The sequence below is a fragment of the Alexandromys fortis genome, unplaced genomic scaffold (assembly GCF_014885135.2).
Source record: "Alexandromys fortis isolate MF-2015 unplaced genomic scaffold, M_Fortis_MF-2015_v1.1 scaffold_221, whole genome shotgun sequence".
Lineage (NCBI taxonomy): Eukaryota > Metazoa > Chordata > Mammalia > Rodentia > Cricetidae > Alexandromys > Alexandromys fortis.
Window position 1 is genome coordinate 1,790,841 of NW_026068096.1, and position 9,834 is coordinate 1,800,674.

Below are 9,834 nucleotides of genomic sequence, written 5' to 3' on the forward strand. Positions count from 1 at the left end.
CTCTTCTTCCACCTTGGCCCTGACCTTAAATCATTTATTCACCTGAGTCTCAGTTTCTCCTCCTTACCCCTAACTTTTGTGCATGGCCGGCCCCTGCTTCTAAACAGCCCCCCCCCCCTCGGTCATCACCAACTTCAAGAATACCCTTTACTCTTAGAAATGGAGGTTTTTATTGGTTTTGGTCCACACAAGGTATTTCACATTATCTGGAAGCAGAGAGGCCCCTGTGGGTCGGGTGCAGCACTTCTGGCCGCCGGGGTGGAGTCCAGCACAGATAATCAGCCCAGGGCAGGAGGAGCGGGAGCGGGGAGGCGGAAACCCAGACGAACCTGGGCAAGGGTCTCGGAAAAGCAAATGCAGTCCCTCAGAATGCCTGCAGTATTTAGGGCCCAGGTGCACCCCCATACCTTTAGGGGGAACAAACAAAACACAAAACCCCTTGTTTCCTTTCATTGAAACTGCCTGCAATTTCCATGGGATCACACACCACAAACTGAAGAGATGAAGAAACCCGAAACTCTTCCAGAGCCTTCTGAGATCTATAGCTGGCTACTCTATCAAGTACCCCCATGTTGCTTACTGGGTGGGGGGGTCAGTCCTGGGAAGGAAGCAAGGCATGACAGGTGAGGAGGGCACAGCTAATGCAGACCTCTCCTCCCAGCCCTCAGGAAGCTGAGGCAGGAGGATTGCAGTGAGTTCCAGGCCAGAGAGGGCCACAAAGTGAGGCCCAGTTTCAAAAAACAAAACAACACAATGAAAACACATAAAACAAAGAAAAGCCCACACAGGGGTGCTGACGTGGGGAGCCAGCACCCTTGGGCTCAGTAGCCCGCCTCCTCCTGGCAGTATGCCAGGCACTCAGGGCCCTCACCATGGCCGTCACCCCCAACGGGGGCCCCATCAGCTGCTGGGCCCTGTGGGCAATACTTGGGGTCATATATCTGCCGCCCCAGCCCGAAGACCTGGCCGCTCTGGTTGGCGCCCTGCGTGTACCCCATCTGCAGAGACATGGAGGAGTTGTCACACTTGTCGGTGCCCAGCTTGGTGTCATAGATGTGCCTCCGGGTCCCTGGAGCCGTCATGCCCACCTGGAGATAGGAGAGAGGAGCTCAGAAAGGGGACCCCTTAATTCCCTCAGTATACCAGCAGTTCCCTACACGATTCCCGGAGCTTAGTAAAACCTTTCATTTTTATTTTTTATTTATTTATTTATTTATTTATTTATTTATTTATTTATTTATTTTGAGACAGGGTTTCTCTGTGTAGCAGTCCTGACTGTTCTGGAACTCGCTCTGTAGACTAGGCTGGCCCCAAACTCACTATGTAGCCAAAGATGACCTTGAACTCCTGACCCTTCTGCCTCCACTTTCTGAGTCTTGGGACAACAGGCGAGTGTGACCCTTTGTGCCATGTTGGGGACAGAAGCCAAAGTCTCATGCATGGTAGCAGAATGCTATGCACACTGAGCCTCACCCTGGCCCCTGAAACCCTGGCAAAAGGAGGCTGAGACAGGAGGATTGCTGAGAGCTCAAGACTATGGGCCTACATAGTCAGGCCCTATCTCAAACCCAACCCCCTGCACAAAAATAAAATAAATCAGACTTTTTGACCACCTGTAAGCACCAGCACCCCACTTTATCCTTGTCCCCCCCACCTGGAACAGAGACTTCCCCAAAACCTCAGGGACACAGGCAACAGCTTAGATGGGGGTGGACACTTGGGGGAAACTGAGGCACAGAGTAGGGTTGTCACGTCCAAAAGTGATGTGGGAGGTCCTTCTGTCTATGTGTTGCTTTTATTGGTTAATGAATAAAGAAACTAATTTGGTCTATAGCAAGACAGAACTTAGCTAGGCAGGGAAAACTAAACTGAATGCTGGGAGAAAGAAGGCGGAGTCAAAAAGAAGCTATATAGCCAAAACTTTGCCAGTAAGTCACAGCCACATGGTGATACACAGATTAATAAAGATGGGTTAGTTTAGGTGGTTATTTTGGGTCTAAGCAGTCGGGAACAAACAACCGGCCTCCAACAACACGAAAGCACACACAGGGAGAAAGACACAGAGTAGAGGCTACCCCGAGGCAGGGGACAAACCCACCTGACTGGCACACTTATTGGTGCCCATCTGGAGGCTGATGGTGCAATGATCCATGGGAGGCAGGATGTGGTTCTTGGGGTCATAGAGGTGTCGTCGGGTACCATAGGCTGTCATGCCAGACTGGCTGGCACATTTGTTGGTGCCCATCTGCACGGGAAATGTGGGGGTTAGTGTGTGGACGCCAGCCTTCTCAGCCTTCCTGAGGCTGCAACCCTCAGTACAGTTCTTCATGTCGTGGGGACCAAGCCCATCACAAAATTATTTTTGTTGCTACTTCATAACTGCGGTTTTGCTACTGTTAGATATCATAATGTGAATATCTCATATGCCACCCCTGTGAAGGGCTTTTTCAGGCCTACAAAGGTTGTGACCCACAGGTTGACCTTTGGCCTAGACCCGTCTGGGGTGGTGCCTACCTGCAGCCCAATGACACACTGGCCGGCCTTCATGGTGGCATCATCAAAGTTCCTCTCCTGTTTCTCCGAGTATTTGACCCCGATGTCCACACCACTCTGCAGCCCCTTGGTCTTGGCCTGGGTGGGGGTGAAGGGAGCCGGGGACCCTCAATCCAGGTCAGTGGATATAACGCCCCAGAAATACATCCAACACTATCCCCACAGGCAGCTGGCCCCACCCTTCCGAGCCCCACACAGGGACCCCTCCTTGTTCTCACAGGCCCACATCTCTTCACGTGCTGTTCCCCCAACCTAACCACTGCTATACCAATCTTTCCGATTTCTCTCTCCTCCCCGCCTCCCACATCAGACAGTGACTCTTAGGAGGCCCGGCCTGTGTTTGTCTGGTTCACTTTGCTGTGTGATTCGGGGCTGCCCACCAACCCTCTCTGGACCTTACCTTTCCCGCCAGCGCAAGCAGAGACACTTGCACCTGCGTCATGTTCCCGCTCTCAAACAGATCATTGGCCTCAAACAGGTCCACAGGGTTCATGCCATAGCCGACCATGGCCTTGATGAAGTTGGAGAGGTTTTCTAGCTGGGAGGAGGCAGGGAAGGGCGGTGAGCCCTACAGTACACGTGGGCAGGGCTGGGCATCCCACTGTCTACTTGCCAGCTCCTCACCTGGTGCCAGTTCTGCATAGAACGGTTGATCTTGGGGACGGAGCCTGGCTGGAGGTTGTTCATGAGTCTGGGAAGAAATGACCCAGGACCCCCCATTGGCATTCTGACCTCAGCACACTCACACTTTCCCAGCCTCGGTTTCCCTTAGCCGCCAACAATGGACGCTAGGAATATAATCTTGAACCACGGGGCTCGGGGAGAATCTAAGAATTCTGACTATAGTTTCTTTTCACATGCACAACTGTGGAATATATGAACGGCAGATGCATAGCACACAAGATGAAGAAACTTCCAGAAGCGTTATCCGCTGACGGGGAAAGAGAAGGCCTAGGGTAGGACTGCTCACAGCGGGAAGTTTGTAGGGAATACAATAGTACAAGGAAACACCAGACAGGGACAGAGAAATACGTTTGGAGACTACAATACTGCAGAAAAAGACAAGGGGCCAGACAGAGGGCTCAGAGGTCAGGGTGATTGCCACTGTTCCAGGCCCTAGGTTCAGTTCCCAGCACCCATGTCAGGTGACTCATAGCCAGCTCCAGGGATCAAAGCGCCCTCTTCTGGACTCTGAGGTAAGTGCACTCATGTACATCATATACTCACAGGGGCACACAGGCCCAGTCACTCTCTCACACACACACACAAACTCAGAAGTAAAAGTGAAGTAAACCCAAAATAAAATAAAATAAAATCAGATCAACAGCTGGGCAGTGGTGGCACACACCTTTAATCCCAGCACTTAAGAGGCAGAAGCAGGCGGAGCTCAAGTCCAGCCTGGACTACAGAGTGAGTTCCAGGACAGACTCCAAAGCTACAGAGAAACCCTGTCCCCCAAGACATAAACAATAAACAAACAAATAAATAAAGACAAGAAATAGCCAAGAGAATAAAAACCAAAAGAGAGACTATGCGATAAGACAAGAAAAAGAAAAAAAAAACTAGAAATGCACAAGCCGTGCAGCAGGGGGCGCTGATGTCTGTGCGCATGTGTGCACTCACGTGCACAAGATGACCCCGTCTTTCAGGCCCTTCTGGAAGTCGGGGCCAATGGAGAGGCCCGTGAGTCCTTCAATCCAGCTGCGGAGCTCTGCTTCCTTCTGGGGGTCATATTTGGACAGGAGCTGAGAAGCAAGGAGCACAGAGATTAGCTGGGGCTTGGACACAATCTGCAAAACTCTCAGACAGTAGAAGGAACAGAGGATCTCACATAGCCCAGGCTGGACTTAGATGACCCTGAACCAATCCTCCTGCCTCCACCTCCCCAGACCTGGGATGACACTTGTCTGGGAAGTGCTTGGGATAAAACCTGAGCCAGCACTCCACCCACAAAGCTACACCAGCAGCCAGATCCCTGCTTCTGCTGCTGACTTCATCTACTCTGAGCACTTCCTATCTGCCTGGGGCTTTGTCCTGTGACTTGAGGACAGCGACCAGAAGGTTCTCCACTGACATCATAGCGGCCTGTTATTTTTCATGGCTGGGCAATATTCCAGCCAGTAGGCAACCCCAGGAAGACTGTCTCCACATGACTGGGTTAAAAAAACAAAAACCCTGAGCTTTCCCCCCAAGACACACCCACTTCCCCCAGGCTCACACCTGCCTGCACCCCAGGCCTGGACAGGCAGGGGTCCAGCCAGGAGCCTGACTGCCAACCTCATGGGAGGAATAGGTTTCCAGTGGACTAGAAGGACCCTAGAGAACTGTCCCCGGGCCTGGCTCCTGCCACGTGGAGGACCACAGCAGGTTCTAGGCTCCCCGGGTCTCAGTTCTCCATTTTTTATTTTTTTGTTTGTTTTGTTGAGATGCGATTTTCTCTGTGTAGCCCAGGCTGTCCTAGAACTCGCTTTGTATACTAGGCTGGCCTCAAACTCAGAGATCTGCCTGCTTCTGCTTCCAGAGCGCTGGGATTAAAGGCATGTGCCATCCCGAACTCACAGAGATCCCCCTGCCTCTGCCTCTCAAATGCTGGGATTAAAGTCATGCGCCACCACCCACAGGGCTCCCCTTCCCCATTGCCTTTTTAAACCCTTTGAAATGGGATTAGCCACTCACAAGGTAAAAAAGGCGGAGGGGGGGGAGCGGCAGGGGTGGTGAGCAGCTGATCCCACCTGCAGGAGTGGCCTAGTCCTGCAGGAATGAGCAGGGGCTGGGCCTGGATGCCAGGCATGCCAGGTCCAGCTGGGCCACATCCCTAGAGGTTCTGAGAACCAAGGAAGGGGGCAGAGTCCCAGTCCCAAGCGCTGTGGCCACCTCCCTCCCTGGCAGAACATTCCATCCCGCCGGCCACAAACTACCAGGAATGCAGTGGCCTCCCGGTCTAAATCAGGACCAGCTGTTCCCCAGTGGCCAGGACCCTCAGCCGGACTGAACAAAGCCCTACGGGATCTGAGGGCGGTGGGGGGGGGGGGAAAACTGAGACACATGGGCCAGGCACAATGGTCTCTGGGGCTCGCCCCTCCCAGTGAAAAGATGTGACCCTTTGTGACCCAGCAGGCTGGTTGGGGCCATTCCTTGTCCCAGCTCCAGTCTGCCAGAGATGGAAGGGATCTCCGACCTCAGTCCTACATAGCGGGTCCCCTGTCCCCCTCGCCCCACCCGGGTCCTAACTTCCATCCTCCATCTCTCTCTGTCTCACTTCCTCTGTCCCAGGGAGATGTCCAGCTCCCTGCTCCCCGCAGGAATCTGTCAGGGCCCTGGGACCCGCAGCCCGGGGTGGGAACTGAGATGGCAGCTTGCCCCGGTGGCAGGCACGCCGGGCTGGTGGCTTCAGTGTGCCCAGGCGGGTGGCCCGGCTTTGCAGACTGTGAAACCGGCCTTCTCAGGTGCCAGGCGGGTGTGTGTGGGAGCGGGTCTACCCGAAAGGCGCGCTCAGCGTCCCGTCAGTCCCCCCATTCATCACATCGGGACCCCCAGCTGTGTGTCCGTCCCTCGGACACTGGTGACTTCGATGTCCCGCTGTGCCCGAGACCCCCCACCCCGTGAGTCCTCTCCCAGGTGTGCGCGGGGAGCCCCAGGAGGGGAGAGGGAGCCACACCCTGTTAAGAAGGCCCCGGTCCCGCCCCCTTCCCGTCCCCAACTTAAAAGGCTGGAAGGGGGGGGGGGGGAAAGGGAAGTGTTGGCAGGTGCGAAGCCAGGGTCGCGGGGGTCGCGGGGTGGCTCCTCCCAGACTCCCGCCCGCTAGCCCTCTCCTTTCATTTCTCTCGGGACGCGGGAGACCCCCGGGGCCGGGGTGCGGGATGACCAGGGGCGGAGCTGCAGGAGCACCCCGAGTGCAGTGCAGAGAAGTGGGGTGCCCCTCCCAGACCCCGCGGCCCCCCGGTTTACCCGAGCGCCCCCAGCCCTCGGGGGTCGGAGCAAAGCCACCCCGCTCGCGTCGGTGCGCTCCAGGCTGCGCCCCGCGCCGGGCTGCGTCCGCGCCCACTCACCCGGTTCCTGACCTCGGCCGAGAGCCCGTAGGACGGGCCCTTGTTGAACTGCGTGGAGCTCATGGCGGGACCGACGGACCCGGCGCGGGACGGGCGGACCTAGGGACCGGCTGCGGGCGGACGGTCCGGGACAGGGCTGACGCCGCCCCCGCCGCCCATTGGCTGGCGGAGCAAATGTCCTTATAAGGCGTGGAAGCGCCGAATTCCTGTAGCCGCCACTTCCTGAGCCCCCCTCGGCCGCCGGGGACCCCCTCCCGACGGAGCCACCCAGCATCCCCGCCGGGCGGGAGGGGCCCCCGCCGCTCCCTCTGGAGTTACGGGAAACTGAGGCAGCGAGGGGTGTGGGCTTCCTACCTAGTCCCCACCCCGTACCGTAGTGAGAGGACCCCAAACCCTAAAGTCTGGAATGAGAGCCCCTCTCTGCCACTACAGGCGCTTACCAGCTTGTATTATCCCCGAATGTTTCATAGTGAAGGGATGTAGACAGGAATCAGGGCAGGCTAATTCAGAGGAGGAGGCCATGGGAGCTAGGGCATTGACGGATGAATAGGAATTTCTCAGTCCAAAATGAAAGGGCTTTCTGGTAGAATAAAGGATGCAAAAATATGAAGAGTAGGTGAAAACTAAAAGACCGAGGCATTCGTTAGGGAGGGGTGGCGGGAAGAGCCTGTGAGTTGAGACTGAGGGTTGCTGGTCCTCTTGAGAGGGTGTAAGGGCATAGGTCATGTGATGGCCTGGGGACAGGGTTGATATACAGTGGACTTTCCGTGAGTGCTTGAGCTCATGTGAGTCAGTGAATGAAGTCAGGTGTGGTGGTGCCTGCTGGTCCGCCTGGGGGACGGGGCTCCAGCTTCAGGAGTTCGAGGTCATTGTTGTCTAAATAGAGAGTTCCAGACCAACCTGGGCTACGTGAGGCCCTGCCTCAAAACAAAGAGGGACTGTCCCTTCCGGAGGGACCCCAGAATGCACACAGACAGACCCAGGACTAGACTTTCTCCCGAAGGTCTCAAAGAACACTCTCTGCAAGCCATGAGGCGTAAAAGCCTGAGTAAGGGCTGCGCACATCTGAGGAGTGGCTGCCTTCACACCTCTGCATCCTGCACTGTGTGACAAACCCTCCCTCTAGGGGCCTGAGTTTGTGCACTGGATGGAAGCTAGCTCTGAGCCTGGACAGCGCAGGTTGCTGTGACCAGCAGTGCTGTGTGCAGAGTACCAGACAGGCTCAGCAGGGGACGGAATGGCCTCACCCAGGTCCTCTGTGTAAGCAGCCAATGATCTGACCACCGAACAGACCTCTCTCCTGCCCGCCCTCTGCCCCTTCCCTTCTTCCTACATCTCCAGGGCACTCCACTCACCTCCCACACACACTTAAAATAAATCTTTAAAATTTTCAACAAAACAGGTGTGGTTAGAGAAGATGCCAGGTCACAACCACCTGTGACTCCAGCTCCAGGGGACCGATGCCCCTTCTGGCCCCTGTGGGTAATGAAATGCACTTACAAGGCGCACAGACAAGCATGCTTGTTTGTTTCATTTATTGAGACACGTTTTCTTTGTCCTGGAAATCCCTTTGTAGACCAAGCTGGCTTCAGACTCACAGGGATCTGCCTGCCTCTGCCTCCTGAGTGCTAGGATTAAAAGTGTGTGCCACCACCACCTGGTGAGCCCATAAAATATTTAATTTTATTGTGTTTTTGTTTGTTGTGTTTTGTTTTTTGAGACAGGGTTTTTGTGTGTATCTTTGGAGCCTGTCCTGGAACTAGCTCTGTAGACCAGGCTGGCCTCGAACTCACAGAGATCCACCTGCTTATGTCTCCCGAGTGCTGGGATTAAAAGCGTGCACCACCACTGCCTGCCTTTTAAATTGTTTTTAGGCAGGGTCTCACTATGTATCCTTGCTGGCCTGGAATGCTGGGATTAAAGGCATTCCAAAATTTTTAATTTTAAAAAAGGAGTAAATCGGGCTGGAGAGATGGCTCAGAGGTTGGGAGCATTGCCTGCTCTTCCAAAGGTCCTGAGTTCAATTCCCAGCAACCACATGGTGGCTCACAACCATCTGTAATGAGGTCTGGTGCCCTCTTCTGGCCTGCAGGTATACAGACAGAATATTGTATACATAATAAATAATATATACATACATAAAAAAAAGTAAATCGCCCATCAAAATCCCAGCAAAATTCTTCAAAGACCACAAAAGAACAGTACTCAACTTCATTTGGAAAAGCAAAAAACCCAGGATAGCCAAAACAATCGTATGCAATAAAAAAAACCTTCTGGAGGCATCACAAACTCTGACTTCAAACTCTACTACAGAGCTACAGTACTGAAAACAGCCTGGTATTGGCATAAGAACAGACAGGAGGGTCTGGAGAGATGACTCAGAGGTTAAGAGCACTGACAGTTCTCTCAGAGGTCCTGAGTTCAATTCCCAGCAACCACACGGTGGCTCATGACCATCTGTAACGAGGTCTGGTGCCCTCTTATGGTGAGAAGGCATATATGCAGCCAGAATAATGCCCCTAGATCGAAGAATGGGTAAGAAAAAATGTGGTACATTTACACAGCAGAAAAAAATAAATAACATCTTGAATTTTGCAGGAAAATGGATGGAGCTAGAAAACATCATTTTGGGTGAGGTAACTCAGACACAGAAAGACAATTATCACATGTACTCATTCATAGGTGGTTTTTAAACATAAAGCAAAGAAAGCCAGCCTACAAACCACAATCCCAGAGAATTTAGACAACAATGCGGGCACTAAAAGAGATTTACATAGATATAATCTACATGGGAAGTAGAAAGTAGAAAAAGACAAGATCTCCTGAGTAAATTGGGAACACGGGGACCTTGGGAGAGGATTGAAGGGGGAGGGGAGAAGTAGGGAGGAGAGCAGAGAAAAATGTAGAGCTCATTAAATATCAATAAAAAAATGAGTAAATCAATCTGGCTTTACCCATTTCTTTCTCTTTCTTTTAAGAGTTATTTATTTATTATATATACAGTGTTCTGTGTGTATGTCTGCAGGCCAGAAGAGGGCACCAGATCTCATTACAGATGGTTGTGAGCCACCATGTGGTTGCCGGAAATTGAACTCAGGACCTCTGGAAGAACACACAGTGTTCTTAACCACTGAGCCATCTCTCCAGCCTCTCCATTTCTTTTTTTATTTAATTTTTTAATTTTATTTTGTAAATTGTTTTCATTGAGCTATATACTTTTCCTGGCTTCCCT

At 53.1% G+C, this 9,834-nt stretch overlaps 1 protein-coding gene across 1 annotated transcript; it reads right to left on the minus strand.

The window, feature by feature from the left end:
• Positions 1 to 209: 209 nt before the first annotated feature.
• Cnn2 (calponin 2) lies at positions 210 to 6,767 on the minus strand. The gene is made up of 7 exons (XM_050123561.1): positions 6,603 to 6,767; positions 4,177 to 4,298; positions 3,178 to 3,244; positions 2,954 to 3,091; positions 2,515 to 2,631; positions 2,099 to 2,245; positions 210 to 1,088 (listed from the first exon to the last, which is right to left on the minus strand). The coding sequence occupies exons 1-7, from the start codon at positions 6,663 to 6,665 to the stop codon at positions 822 to 824; spliced, it is 921 nt and encodes a 306-aa protein (XP_049979518.1). The 5' UTR covers positions 6,666 to 6,767; the 3' UTR covers positions 210 to 821.
• Positions 6,768 to 9,834: the final 3,067 nt, after the last annotated feature.

What these genes read in the sequence shown, in the direction of transcription:
- Cnn2 (XM_050123561.1), bottom strand. Translation starts at nt 6,665, where the DNA reads ATGAGCTCCACGCAGTTCAACAAGGGCCCGTCCTACGGGCTCTCGGCC. An exon ending in CGGCCGAGGTCAGGAACCGG is followed by an intron (nt 4,299 to 6,602) that starts GTGAGTGGGCGC and finishes CTTGCTTCTCAG; the next exon opens with CTCCTGTCCAAATATGACCC. An exon ending in TGCTTGCGCTGGCGGGAAAG is followed by an intron (nt 2,632 to 2,953) that starts GTAAGGTCCAGA and finishes ACCCCCACCCAG; the next exon opens with GCCAAGACCAAGGGGCTGCA.